The 15,063-nt window shown below is 37.6% G+C and overlaps 1 protein-coding gene across 2 annotated transcripts in view; it reads left to right on the forward strand.

Annotated features, from left to right (window-relative positions):
- The window catches only part of OPHN1 (oligophrenin 1), a 553,120-nt gene that overhangs the window by 309,019 nt on the left and 229,038 nt on the right, over positions 1–15,063 (forward strand). For both annotated transcript variants that reach the window (XM_056130029.1, XM_056130028.1), the window contains exons 9-10: positions 6,909–7,038; positions 9,411–9,511. In XM_056130029.1, coding sequence (XP_055986004.1) covers positions 6,909–7,038; positions 9,411–9,511 — 231 coding nt within the window. The remainder of the gene's footprint in view (positions 1–6,908; positions 7,039–9,410; positions 9,512–15,063) is intronic.

Raw genomic sequence — 15,063 nt, forward strand, 5'->3', positions numbered from 1 at the left:
CTTTTCAGATGAGTTTCTTATAGCCAGTAGAATGTTAGGTTTTCACTCTGAATCCATTTTGTCACTCTCTGTAGCTTAATTGGTGAATTTAGACCATTGATGTTGAGAGAGATTATTGTTATGTTTTGTGTCATCTTTCTGTATTGGTCTGTTGTGCTTATAGGATTTGTCTTGTCTTAGAATAGCCCCTTTAGCCCTTCTTTGAGGTTTGGTTTTGATGCTATGAATTTCATGAGCTGCTGTTTATCTATAAAATAGTGTACTGTTCCTTCGAGTTTGAGTGAGAGTTTAGTCAGATAGAGTATTCTTGGTGAAGCCTTCATTTCAGTGCGTTTTTTCATTATAGCTCATCAGTGCTTTCAGGCTTGGAGGGCTTCCTCTGATAGGACTGCTGTGAATCTAAGAGGTGCTCCTCGTATGTGATTTCCTTCTTTGACCTTGCTGCTTTCAGTATTGTGTCTCTGTCAGCAGCATTAATCATTCTAACTATGATATATCTTGGAGTGTTTTTGTAAGGGTCTCTTTTCGCTGGCACCCTTCGGGCTCCTTGAATCTGAATGGCTGCATTGTTGAGCTCTGGGAACTTTTCAGGAATGATTTATTTAACCATATCTTTTTCATTGGCATTGTTTCCTTGACCTTCTGGTACTCCAATAATTCTAATGTTGTTCCTCTTGGAATCATCTCCTAGGACCCTCCCTGATTTACTCCAGAGCTATTTTGTGGTCTCTTGCCGTTGTTTGTTGTTACCTGTAGGCTTCGTGCAGTTGATCTTCCGGCTCACTGATTCTGTGTTCAGCTGTGGCCATTCTACTCTTGAGGGCAGAGACTGAGTTTTTATTTCATCTATGGAATCTTGATCGTGACATTTCTCTGCATAGCTTTCCAATTTCTACTCTCATTTCTTCCCGTAATTTCTCGAATTTTTCTTTCATGCCCTCCTTTAATTTACTGGGTACCTGTCTCACTGTTTCATTGAGTTCATTGAACATCTTCATTACTTTATATCTGAATTCTTTCTCAGAGAGGTCCCTTAGGTGACTAGCACCTACTGAGGCTTCTGGAATGTTTTCATCACCCTCCCCTGGTGGTGGGGATTTGCATTGTTTCTTAACATTAGTGTGGAGGTATGGCGACTGAGATCTTACGCAAGATTGCTGGGTATGGGGAACTACCTTTGACTGAGTGAGCAACCGCCAACCCAAAATTAGGCCACCCACGCCTTCTTCTACACAGGCAACGCCCGCTTCTGAAGAGGCCACACCCCCTACTGTTACCTGGTGTTTGTGTGTGTGTAGAAGGTACAACCTGGGCGAGGAAGAAGACCAGGCACAGCGTTGGGGACAAATAGGAAGATGCTCAGGAATTGTGAGCGTCCCATTGTCCTAGGGGACACCTGGGGTATATGCTGAGAAATCCAAGTTCCGGATTTGAGCACTGACTTACCTGGGGGAGGAAGAAGACCAGGCACAGCATTGTAGATGAACAGACAGAGCTATTTCAAATACATTAAAAGGTTTCTTTTACCTTCTTTCCTACTGTGGCTCATGATACATGGGTAAAGTTCTAAACTTCCATCCTTATAATATAAATTCCTTTAAGATAATTTCAGTCCATATTTAATTAATGGTGCTAATATAATAAATTTATATAAAGAATATATACATGCATATATTCATATTCATTTCCAAACATTTCTTACACATTATATACACTGTAATGAGACATATTGATCTAGCTTTAAGGAATACGGAGTCTTTTGGGGAAGAGGGATATGAACACAGATGAATCTTTATTTTTTTTGATAAATGCTTTAGTAGAGTTATGACCAAATTTTCTAAAAGAGTACAGATAACGGCACATTAACTGCCCAGTGAAATTAAATAATTCTTGAGACTTTGGGCTAGTTAATATACTGGGCATGAAATTTACAGATATATATATATATATATATATATATATATTAGTGAGAAAGATTGGTAAGCTGAAGTGGCAGTTCAAATCACTAGTTGAATTGGAGGATACTGACACAGCTATTATTACATTTGTTTGTTTCTGAATGCTCTTTTTTTAAAAAAATGTATCACCAAGAGATACACTTACAAAGTTGTTCATGATTAGGTTACAACATAGAGTGTTCCAACATCTGTTCCTTCATGAGTGTACCTTTCCAAACATCAATGTCCTCAGTTTCCCTCCCACCACCACCGCCTTTCCCACATCCTGCCCCTATCCGGGTACTGTTTTTCTTTATCACTATTTCTCTTTCCTTTTGGGCATTATGGTTTGCAATGCGGGTACTGAAAAGTTATTGTGTTTATCCCTTTACCACCTACTTTCAGCACTCAGTTCTTGTCCAGAGTGATCATTTCTAACTATCATTATCAGAGTGTTCCCTTCTCTGTCCTAACTACCCTCCCCCTGACCACTTGTGGCAAGCTTCCAACCATAGATCAGTCCTCCTGGCCCTTGTTTTTACTGTCCTTAGGTATTAGTCTCATACTATTGGTATTTTATTTAGTCTCATACTATTGGTATTTTATCCCATAAAAAATGAGTTTACTCATTCCATGCCTGTACCTCTCCTTCTCACTCATTTCTCTCAGCATGATACTTTCCATGTCCATTCATTTATAAGTGAATTTCATTACTTATTTTTTCCCTGTAGCTATGTAGTATGCCACTGTGTAGATGTCACTTAATCAGTTAATCACTTAACTTCCCATTAGTCGTCGATTTGCTCGAGCGGGCACCAGTAACGTCTCCATTTGTCCCTGTCGCGTACTAGTGTAGCCTAATGGCATCTGTTCGCTCTGGGAACATGAAGAGCCTCAAACCCATCTTTCGTGATCTTGATGAAGAAGTCTGACCATCTGGTAGGTGGGTGGCCACGTGGTCTTTTGACATCCCGTGGAATCCAGTCGGTAACAGCTCTAGTCCAGTGGTCGACTTTAAATCTCATTACGTGACCAGCCCATCTGATTTTTGACACCTTGGCAAATGAGACAGCGTCCCCGATTCTTGATCGACGATGGATGTCAGAACTCCAGATTCTTTCTCTCATTTGAGTGAAACGTGATATTTCAAGCATTGCTCTTTCTATTCTTCTTTGGGAGACCTGAATAGCGTTCTCATCCTGTTTGCGTAGGGCCCAGCTCTCTGAGGCATATGTTAATGCAGGAAGAACAGTGGAATCAAAGAGCTGTGCCCGGAGCCGGAGGTTCTTTGTCCTCTTAGCTATTTCTTTGACGTTCTTGAAGGTGTTCCAAGCCGCTCTCTTCCTCCTACGCAGCTCGGGTGCCAGGTCATTTGTCATGTTGACCTCTCGACCTAGGTACACATAGCTGTTGCATTCGGAGATGGTCGTTCCATTGAGAGCGAATGGGGCGTCAGGAACAAGGCTGTTTCTCATAAACATTGTCTTCGTAAGATTCAGCTGTAGTCCTACCTTTCCACACTCACAGTCAAAGTCGGCCAGCATTTGTGCCACTTGGCTGATGTTTGGTGTTATTAAAACAATGCCATCAGCAAAGCAGAGGTGGTGTAATTGCCGACCATCTATCTTCACTCCCATTCCTTCCCATTCCAGTCATCGCATGATGTTCTCGAGGGTGGCACTGAACAATTTCGGTGAAATGGTATCATCCTGCCGAACCCCTCTCTTGACATCGATGATCACTTCTTTGTAGAATGGTGAGATCCTGGTAGAGAATCCGCAATACAGCTCACGGAGGATCTTGATGTATTGGGCTTGAATGCCCTCATTGGCTAGGGCTTCAATGACTGCTTCCATCTCAACAGAATCAAAGGCCTTCTTTAAATCAGTGAATGTTAAACAGAGCGGTATCTTGAACTCCCGAGAAACCTCAATGAGCTTGGTTATCGTGTGGATATGGTCGATGGAGCTGAATCCTTTGCGGAACCCGGTTTGCTTGCATGGTTGTCCTTCATCTAGTGTTCTGCCAATCCTATTTAGGATGACTCGAGTGAACAACTTGTAGATGACAGACAATAGGCAGATCAGGCGATAGTTGCCAATGTCATGGATGTCTCCCTTCTTGAACAGTTAGTACAGTCTTGCTGGTTTTCCATTGGGACGGAACATTGCATTCAGACAGGTAGCGAGTGAAGAGCCGAGCCAGTGTATTGATGAGTACTGAAGGCAGGTTCTTCAGGTGTTCAGGTCTGATCTTGTCTGGGCCGGGTGCTGTTTGCTTCTTTACCGACGAAATGGCGTGTCAGATACCCATCTTCCGGAATTGTTGTACCATATTTGATAGGGTTCAAATATGGTAACACCTACAGGGGCGATTAGAGGTCACCCCAAAAGCCTCTATCCCTCTCGGAAAGACTGGCAAGCTACCGAGAGTATTCCGCCCGCATGGAAGAGCCCGGCAAGCTATTCATTGTGTATTCGATATGCCAAAACCAGTAACTACAACTGGTCTCATTCACCTGTAGATGTACCATATTTTATTTAGTTGTCTGTTCTCAGGCACTTGGGCTGTTTCCTGATTCTGCCTACTATGAATGGTGCAGCAATAAACATAAGAGTACAGATGGCTTTTGTGTAGTGTTTTCTGGGGCCCCAGGGGATATACCTATGAATGGTATTCCTGGGTCATACAAAAGCTCAAATTCTAGTTTTTTGAGAAATGCCCATATTGTTTTCCAAGAAGGCTGGACCCATTGGCATGCCCACCAACAATGAATGAGAGTATTTTTCTCCCTGCATTTGTGATAGCACTTGTTCTTATTCTTTTTAATGTGTCCGTATGGTGTGAGAAGATACCTCATTTTTTAATTTGCTTCTCCCTGATGACTAGCAATTTAGAGATTTTTTTTTCCATTTTCCCTTTGGTCACTTTTATTTTTTCTTTGGGGAAGTTTTTATTCATTTCTTCTCCCCATTTTTATGGTATTGTATATTTTTTTCTTGTTAAGGTCTACTAGTGCCTTTACTAGTTAATATATTGGATATTAACCGCTTATGTGATGGGTATTGGGTAGATAATGTTTACCAATCTGGAGGCTCTCTTTGTATTCTTGATTGTCATTTCTTTTGAAGTGCAGAAACTTCTTAGTTTTCTATAGTCTCCTTTGTTTATCCTTGCTTTAACTTGCATGGTCAGTGGTGTTTCACCTTTGAAGAAGCCTCTATCTTCAATGTCATAAGGATTCTTCCTATGTTTTCCTCCATATACCTTACGGATTCAAATCTGATATTCCTGTCTTTAATCCATTTTATCTGACTTTTGTGCTGACATTAGAAAGAAATCTGAGTTAATTCTTTTTTCTCCATGTAGCTGCCCAGTTTTTGCAGCACAATTTGTTGAAAAGGCTTTTATTTTTCCATTTCATATTTGTTATTCCTTTATCAAAGGTTATGTGATCACATATTTGAGGATCTCTGTCAAGATATTTAGCTCTATTCCATTGATCTGTGGGTCTGTTTTTATTCCAGTACCATGTTTTTTTTTTTACTTACTACTGCTTTTCAGTAGTTTGAATTTGAGGAAAGTGTTGCTTCCCATCTTATTTTTCTCAAGGATTGCTTTAGCTATTCATGGTGGTTTACTGTTCCAGATGTACTTAAGGAGTGTTGGATCTATATATTTGAAAAATGTCATACGTATCTTAATAAAGGCTGCATTGAATCTTCGATGGTATTTTTCATCACCAGAAAATGAGAGCCCTGTCTTCTGCTGAATGATTTATCAAATATTCCACTAACCAGGACAATCATTTGAACTTTTCACTAAATATAACTTGACAAGACTCTGTACATATGCATGTATATATATATATGTGCATATACATATATATGTGTATGTTTATGCATATATACATATTAAATTCACTACAGGATAATTAATAGAGTTGCCCAACTAGGTGGAGCATCCAAGATCAACGTTTTCATTAAAACAATTTTAGAATCTCACAATCTTGATATGAAACACTAAAAGATCCTTTCTTGAGTAATTTTCATACCTACACTTCAAATTGTCTTGTATAACTTAAACATATTAGTTTTGTCATGACATTTTCTTTTTGTTTTTTCCTATTTTTTTTGTTGTTTTTTTGGACCATGCCTATCCGTGTTTAGGGATTATGCCTGGTTTTGTGCTCAGGGATTATTTCTGGTGGTTTTCAGGCATTATATATGATGCCCAGGATTAAACCTGAGTTAGCAGCATACAAAACAAGCAACTTACTTGATGCACTGTCTCTTCAGACCCACATTAGCTTTTCTTACTCATGAGAATTAAAACAAATTTTAATATTTTCATTTGTTTTCAAGGAACATGCCACCTCATATATTTTAACCTAGTGGCCATAATTTAACTTACAATCAGGAAGAACTTGAAGCAGAACTTAGAAATTGTCTTGATAATATTATCATAAGGTGAACAAGGGTTAATCTAGTACTCAGAGTTCTTTGTCTCTTTATTTGAGGAACACATATGGCATTGTTCAGTGCGTTCTCCTCACTCTGTGCTCTGGGATCAATCCTGGCAGGATCAAATGACCATAATGGGTATATGGAATTGAAGTTGGGTTGTTTCTGTGCAAGAAAAGTGCCCTACTGTCATTCCAAGGAAAGCTCCCTACTGTCACTCCAGCCCTAGTACTCAGAATTCTGAAAACCTTCACTCATCAGAATTTTATGTAATTCCCACTAGAAAAAAATGTCTACAGATGTGATTCTATTCATATATTCTATTTTTTCTTTTCCTTTTTAATTCTTATTACTATTAAACTATTTATTTTCCTAGTTATTATACCATTCAACATATGCATCTGGTAGCACATGATGTGAGACAAGAAAAATCTGTACTGGGTTCTGACTGATAATAGTGTATTATGGTGATGTGATTATGATAATTATGATGATAATATTTTCACAGACAAGAAATCATTTCTCCAGTACCCGAGTAGAGATGGAAGAACTTAAGAAAAGGATGAAAGAAGCTCCCCTGACCTGCAAGCTTCCAGGACAGCCAACCATTGAAGGCTATCTCTATACACAAGAAAAATGTGTGTGGGGGCTTCAGTAGTCATTTATAGCCAATTGACCTCTTAAAAACTGTCTAGCTTTCTTCTCATATAAAAGGGTGGCAGCTACAATTTTTATACAGCATTCTAGAAATAGTGAAAATAAAAAGGACAGAGATATATTTTTTTTATCAGTTAGAGCACGTATCTTACATGTATTAGTCCCTTGGTTTTATACCTGAAAACTAGAAAAGATAAATCAATACAAACAAAGTGAAAAGAATTTGGAAGAATAGGTTAAAATTAGCCACAAAAGGGCTCAAGGATAACAAAACCCCATGACTTTCTTTGAGATTTAAAAGTGGGATTTTAATTCATTTAATCCTTTTGCTAAAACATTGAGGCAGTGGAAGGGAAAAATGGAATGTATGGAAAATAGAAAAATATTTATTAGATTTCATGTTTGTCAGAAATGGTGCTAAGTATTTTACATATGGTGTCTCATTTAATCTTTGAAATTCTTTATCATACCCATTTCCCACAGGATGCCACTGAGGCTCACTAGTTGATCTAGGCCTGGTAACAACAAGGCTTAATTTTAAATTTAGATCCCTTAAATGCGTAAATCTGTGTTCATGCTCTAATACCTGATACCTTCTACTGCTTTGGGATAACACTTTAAAACATTAAATGACCTTATGATTTCACTGGTCATAACACTATGTATTGTTCCTTACAAACCAAACAAAATGGGAATCTTTTCTGTTTCTACATAACATTATGTAAACTCTTGTACAGTATTTGATTTCTATATGAACTTTGATCACATAACCCACAAAACATGTGATTTCTGTCTTGTCCAGATTTATTCTACCTTACGAGTAGGAATGGTTAGTGTATAGAGAAGTTATAAAACCAGAGTTGTAAAAGCCAACAAAATCTTCAAAGTGTGGCATTTGGCGGTGATGTTACTATCTGCCTTTTCACTAATAACAATTAACTCATTTTCAAAAATGTGTACCACCACTTGTTGAATATATTCCTTCAACTCTATATTGCAGGATTACTCATCTCAACACTACTGATGTTTTAGACTTGATAATTCTTTCTTTCAGGTTCATCTTGTGCAGTAGTGCTGGGTGTTTAGCAGCATCTAAATATACATTTTATTCTAATGCAACTCCCTAGATATGACAACTTAATATATGTCCATACTTGCTAGTTGTTTTTTAGAGGCAAAAGTTTCCCTGGTTGGGAATTACTGTCTTATTTCTGAAGAAGAAGAGTTCCAGGATAATGTCTTTGAATATTGTATTTAATATCAGCTACTCTTGTGATGTCTCAGGTTTTTAGATTTTCAGTGGCTGTGATATTAATCTCAATTATAATATTAATCTAAATTGAATACTTACAAAAAATTCTTTATGCCAGGCAATATACAATGAAAATTTCAAGTTCTTTTAATAGGACATGCTACATTACCATTTACAGAAAAAGTAGCAAGGAGAGTGGTTTCAATTAGACTCTTAAAAGATGTCCCTTTTTTCCATTTTTTCTTATAATTTTTTTCATTGTGAAAACAGTATAGGCCATATTTGGTTTCACTCAGGGCTTAGTCCTGGTTCTTTGCTCTGGGATCACTTCTAGAAGCGCTTGGGAGACCATATGTAGTGCCAAGGATTGAGTTGGTGTCAGTGCATACAAGAAAAGCCCCTTATCCCTTATACTATCCTTTTGCATAAAGACTGAATAATTTCTACAAGATTCTGGGTATATAAGTATATGAAATAGATATACAGCTAAAACATTTATTGATAATAAATCATAAATTCATTACATTTTTGTAAAGATTTTTCACAACTCCCAAATTCAATTTTATGACCCCCTATGGTGTTCAATCCATAGTTTAAGAAGCTAGGGCTTAGATAAGCTAGAATAAGTATGGAAAAGAGTGGATAAAGGTAAACCTTGCATATTTGAAGTAGACAGGTGGTATTGCAAGTTTGAAGCACAAGGAAGGGATGGAAAGGTCTGGAGCCTCACTAGAAAGAGAAAGATGTACAAAGCTTCTATTATTTTGCTTATTATTGCGATTATCATCATTATTTTTATTTTTTGTTTAAGTCACACCTAGTAATGCTTAGGAGTTACAGCACAGAGTCAAGTATCGCTCCTTTTAGTGTTGGACAACCCATGCTATACCATGGATCGAACTCTGTATTCCAGCATGCAACTATGTGCACTAACAATTTGGCACTCTACTTAACCCACAGAGCTATCTTTTTTATTTTATTTATTTTTTTATTAGTGAAACAACATGAGGTACTGTTATAGACTAAGAGCTATCTTAAGAATGAACTGATCATATGGCAAAAGAAAAGTAATCTGATGTGTCATTTCTGCTTGTTTTTCAGGGGCTTTGGGAATATCCTGGGTTAAATATTACTGCCAGTTTGAGAAAGATACCAAAACACTTACCATGATGCCTATGGAGCAGAAGCCAGGTGCTAAACAGGTTAGTTCTTTTTTGCCACTAGTTTTGAGATGTATCTCAATTTGTGTGGTGACTTAGTCTCAAAGAGTTATGATTACCATTGTCCTCTGAAGCTAAGACATCATATGTTCTCATTGGCTTGAAGTTGTATTGCACCAGATACTACACAACTAAGTGAAAAATTTGTTAATTGTAACAGGTTTTCTCACAATACCAGTAATCTTTAAGATCAAGTGTTAAATTGTTACCGATCACATTTTGAAATTTTCCAAAAATATGGTTGATTGGAAGGGGAGAAGTATAATTTTTTTTATATAGAGAGCACTATTAGTACATTATAGGCAAAATCCAGTCCTATTACAATGGGGTGAAGAGACTGGAGTGGTAATACAAGCAGAAAGGGCATTTGCCTTGCATGCAACCTACCTGGGTATGATCCCCAGCATCACATTTGGTCCATTGAGCATACATGTAGTGGTCCTGAACTCAGACCCAGGAACAAGCCCTGACCACTGCCGAGTGTGTCCTCCAAACCAAAGAAAAAAGGGGGGTGAAGAGATAAACAAGAAACTCCCTCAAAGAAGACATTTAAAAAAATGACTAAAATGCATGGAAAAAATGCACTGTATCATTTATCTTCAGGGTAGTGTAAACCAAAACAACAATGCAATATTGTTTTATACCAGTGAGACTGGCACACAAAGAAGAAGAAAGAAATAGAGTGTAGGGGAAGGAGAGAAGAGATAGATGAGAAGCAATGGAGGATAGATCAACGGGATGCATATACAACTGTGGAATTAAGGAATAATTGAGCTAAATATACAAACCAGATAAAAAACCACAGAAATAACGAGATCCAAATTTTAATAACCATGGTGCCTATCAAGATGGCACGCTGGGCCTGGGACAGAGGAGTGGTGGGTAGGATAGGGAACCCGGGAACACTAGTGGAGGGAAGTTCACACTGGTGGCAGTATTACTGATGGAATATTGTGTGCCAAATGATCAACTGTATTATCTTTGTACCTCATGGTGCTTTGATAAACAAAATAATGGAATTTTAAGAAAAAATTTAAAAAATCAGTACTAGCATGTATGTTGAGAAAAGAGGACCCTCATTCACTGCTGGTGAGAATGATGATGAATTTGGCCCTTCCCGATTTTTTTTTTGTGGTTTTTAGGCTACACTAGGCAATGATCAGAGTTAATCCTGGCTCTCGAGTTAGTAATTAGTCCTGGAACACACCCTAACTTCTGTACTATCTCTCAGGCCCTGGTCAGCCCATTTAGAAAACAATATGCTCTCTCCTCAAAAAGCTAGTAATATAGCTTCCATGTGATCTATCAGTTCTATTTATTAACATATATCCCAGGAGCCCCAAAAATCTTTCAGAAAAGACATTTGTACTCAGCTTTTTAGTTCAGAACTATGCATATTAGCCAAAAATCTGGAAACAACCTATGAACTCAACCACAGGTGATTGAATAAAGAAACTATGATACACATATACAATGGAAAAGGGTGGTGAGGGAAACACAGGAATAGACATGAACACTCCGGTGGAAGGTAAGGTTACGATGCAGGAATGTGTTATGCATAAAAATTATTACTATTAACGGTATTATAAATCACCATATCTAAAATAAAATATTTTTAAATTTTAAAAGGAAAATTTTATTAAAATAGTTTAGGATATGTGTTTACATATCCATAATAATGATGTACACTGTTACCTCACCTCACCACCATGAAAGTCCCGAACACCACCCTGTGTACTTGAGTCACCTTTCATCTGTCTATATTGTCTATAAGTCTGCTGCTCTTAGTTTATATCCTTTACTCAGTATATGTTATCAATGGATGTTGTCTATCTATATCGTTATTTTGTATCATTATATACCACAGATGTGGGAAATCATCCTGAGCTTGTCTTACTATGCTCAGTATTACAAGTTATCTAAACTGAAGCAAATCCACGATTATTTTTCCCGTGGGGCTTTTAGATTTTTATTACTGAGTATTAGATTGGCTCTGGGTTTATTGTAAATGACCATTACTTTCTTGAGGAATGTTCTTTCTATCCCAATTTTTATATCTTATTCATCAATGATGTTAAATTTTGTTAAAAAAATCTTTTCTGTATCAACTGATATACTCATTTATTTTATTTTCCTTTCATTGATACTTGTATATTAAGTTAAACAGTTTCCCTAGGGCTATATAGTATTTAATTGTGTATATAAACCACAACTTTTTTCAACTCATTTTTCATTAGAGGTTTAGTTTTTTCCATACCATGGCTATTGTAGTAAGTGCTATAGTGAAAATGAGAAAGCCTATATCTTTCCCAATTAGTATTTTTGGTTTGGGTGGGGTAAATGCCAAGAGCTGGAATTGCTGGATTATATTGCAGGTCTACTTTTAACTTCTACTAGGAAATCTTTTAGTTTCTTATAGTGGTTACACCAGACAACTTATCCAATAGGGTTAATGAGAGCTACTCTTTTTCCATTTCACCACCAATAGATGATATCCAGTCTTTTAGTATATGCCATTCTCACTGGAGTAAAATGACACCTTGCTATTGTTTTGGTTTGCTTTTTCTAAGTTCTTAAACAATGGTTTCTCATAACCATAATTCTGACACTGTACCCATCATCACTGTACCTACTGTACCCCCCTCTTTTCCACCCTGCCTCACACCTACCCTCCAGCTCAGTTCCCTCCATTTTATCGCCTTTGGATCTTTCTTGCTGCCTCACTTGTATGTTTTAGTCATACCTAAGAGAGAGATTATTCTGTATCTGTCCCTTTCATTCTGACTTCACTCAGCATAATTCCACTAGTTCTGCCCATTTTTCTGCAAACTGCATGATGTTGTTATTTCTTGGAGCTGCATAGTATTCTGTTGTGTATGTATATCACAGCTTCTTCATCTGTAGTTGCCAGATGCCATCTGTTATTGGGCCTTTGGATGGTTTCTATATCTTGCCTATTGTGCAGTGATAAACATAGGCATGCATATATCATTTTGAATTAATGTTTTGTGTTTTGGGGAAAGATGCCTTCTAGATAGCATTGGGTTGTCCTTGGTTCTCCCACAGGGAGTTTAAGGTTATTGAGATACTCCCACAACAGTGCCCCAGAGGCACACCCAATTCCATCTAGCACTAATAACCCTGTATTGGTTTTCTTTCCTTTATGTCATTTGTATGTTTTTTTAAAGCAATTGTTCTTTTTGTATAGACACAGGAAGACATTCCATGCCTTTGTAACATGGAGATTTATTGACTCCGAAATAATACCTACTCTTGGGCACCCATCATATTTACATAACTTAAACTTCACTTGCCTTTACTTCCTAGCACCCCCCAAAGCAGGGTCACAATAAGACACTGGATGGACCCAGAGCAAGCTGTAAGCTACCCTAGCAACAAAAGGAGAGAAGCTAAACACCATAAGTGTAATAGGTTAAGAGCACAGTCATGGAACAAACTATGTCATGACCCAAAAAGATGTAACTGAATAAGGACCCTGCTGGGGTTAAGAAAGACTAACGTGGCCTGAGAACTGTGGTCTGGAATATATGATGAGATGTCCCCAGGAAGAGCCAACCTTTAAGCTTAATATATCCTTACTTTGTTCATACAAAATCACTAGAAATATTATTAAGAAGTAAATTTACTATGCTTGTTTAAATGGATTACTAGCTGAGGAAAGGAGAAATCAATACACTCTGGATGGAATCCCACCCTCAAGCGGTTCTCATATTAATCTTGAGTGCTGAACCCTCAGGTGAGATTTTGTCCTTGAGTTGATATCCTAGAACTTCCTCTGTAGAAGTAGATTTATCTCTGTTTGTTGTTATGACAATGTTCAACCCCACCTATTTGTACCCCCACCCTTCATGATTGCTATATAAGTACGCTGTAATGGGAAAGAGAGGAGGATGAGAACTGAGACTATTGGACATTGGGACTTTGAGGAAAAGAATATAAGAACTACAATGAGGACTAGATGATGATGATAACTCAAAGTAGAGGACTATGAGACTACAAGGAGATGAGGAAGAAGAGATAATGAAAGAGAACTTTGAGGTGTACGAGACTAGGATGAGGGAACTATGATGACTGGGTCTACAAGCAAAACTATGACTAGAATTGTGTTTTAAGGGAGAGATCGTAATATGCAGGGGAGGAGAGAGAAATAAACTGGTTACGGACCAGCCTGGGGCCCAGTCCGAGTTTCTCCATTCGTCGTGTTCTTCGTGTGTCATTGTTGTGGGCTTGCCAAAGGAATGGGTCGAGACCCGTGAGCGACCTTGGATATTTTCCTTGGGAACTCACAGATGCCAAGAAGAGACATTGTTGAATCATCTAGGAGGTCTAGACTTGATTTTGTTTTTTGAGAAATCTCCACAGTGAGCTATCATCTCACATTTGTAAGAATGCTGCATATCAAAACATCAGAAATAGGTAGTATTGTTGGGGTTGTGATGAAAAAAGAAACCTCACCCATTTTTATTGGAATTCTGGATATTGAACTATATGGCATTCAAACCAACAGTGGATAATATTTCTTTTTTTCATCACAACCCCAACAATACTAGCTATTTCTGATTTTTTGATATGTTACATTCTTACAAATATGATATGATAGCTCATTGTTGTTTAGATTTGCATTTCTCTTATTCTAAGTGATGATGATCACTTTTTTTGTGTGTGTGGTCATCTGTATGTCTTCTTCAGAGAAATATCTGTTCATCCATTCACCCCATTTATGGACAAGGTTGGATTTTTGTTGTGGCTAATTTTAGTGAGCTCACGGATATATCGACCCTTTAACAGAAATATTGTATAGTTACATCTGTATATTTTTGTTTTCAATGTCTTTTCCATTGTGGTCTTCCAGTAGAAGATTTCTTTGCATTCAATTTTCTGGACCATCCTACCCAAAGTGCTATATAAATTCACTGCAACAGTCATTAAAATTCCAGTGACTTCTTTCAAAGGCATGGAACAAACTCTGCTAAAAAATTTGGAATCACAAATCTCCTGTATAGCCAAAGCAATCTTATGAAAACAAAATAAAAAGGGAGACATTTCATTCCTCAACTCAAAACAAAGCTATAATAATAAAAATGGCATGGTCCTGGAAAATGCAGACCTATGGAACAGACTTTAGAGTCCTGAGTTTATCCCCCAGATTTCTGGCCAGCTAATCTACTAGCTAAATATTTAAAATGTAGCAAAGAAAATCTCTGTAACAAATGTTTTTTTTAAACTGGACATTTAAATAATGTTGGCTGCGTGCTGGCAAGCTACTGAGAGTATCATGCCCGCACAGCAAAGCCTGGCAAGCTACCCATGACATATCTGATATGCCAAACACAGTAACAACAAAGTCTCACAATGGAGACATTACTGCGCCCGCTCGAGAAAATCGATGAACAACAGGAGGACAGTGACAGTGACAGTGATTTAAAAAATGAAATTGAACTGTGCCTAACAGTCTTCATAAAAGTAAGTTCAAAGTAGATCAAATATCTTAAAATTAGGACAGAATCCGTCAA

This window comes from Sorex fumeus, unplaced genomic scaffold, assembly GCF_029834395.1.
Source record: "Sorex fumeus unplaced genomic scaffold, SorFum_2.1 ptg000073l, whole genome shotgun sequence".
In the NCBI taxonomy this organism is placed as follows: domain Eukaryota; kingdom Metazoa; phylum Chordata; class Mammalia; order Eulipotyphla; family Soricidae; genus Sorex; species Sorex fumeus.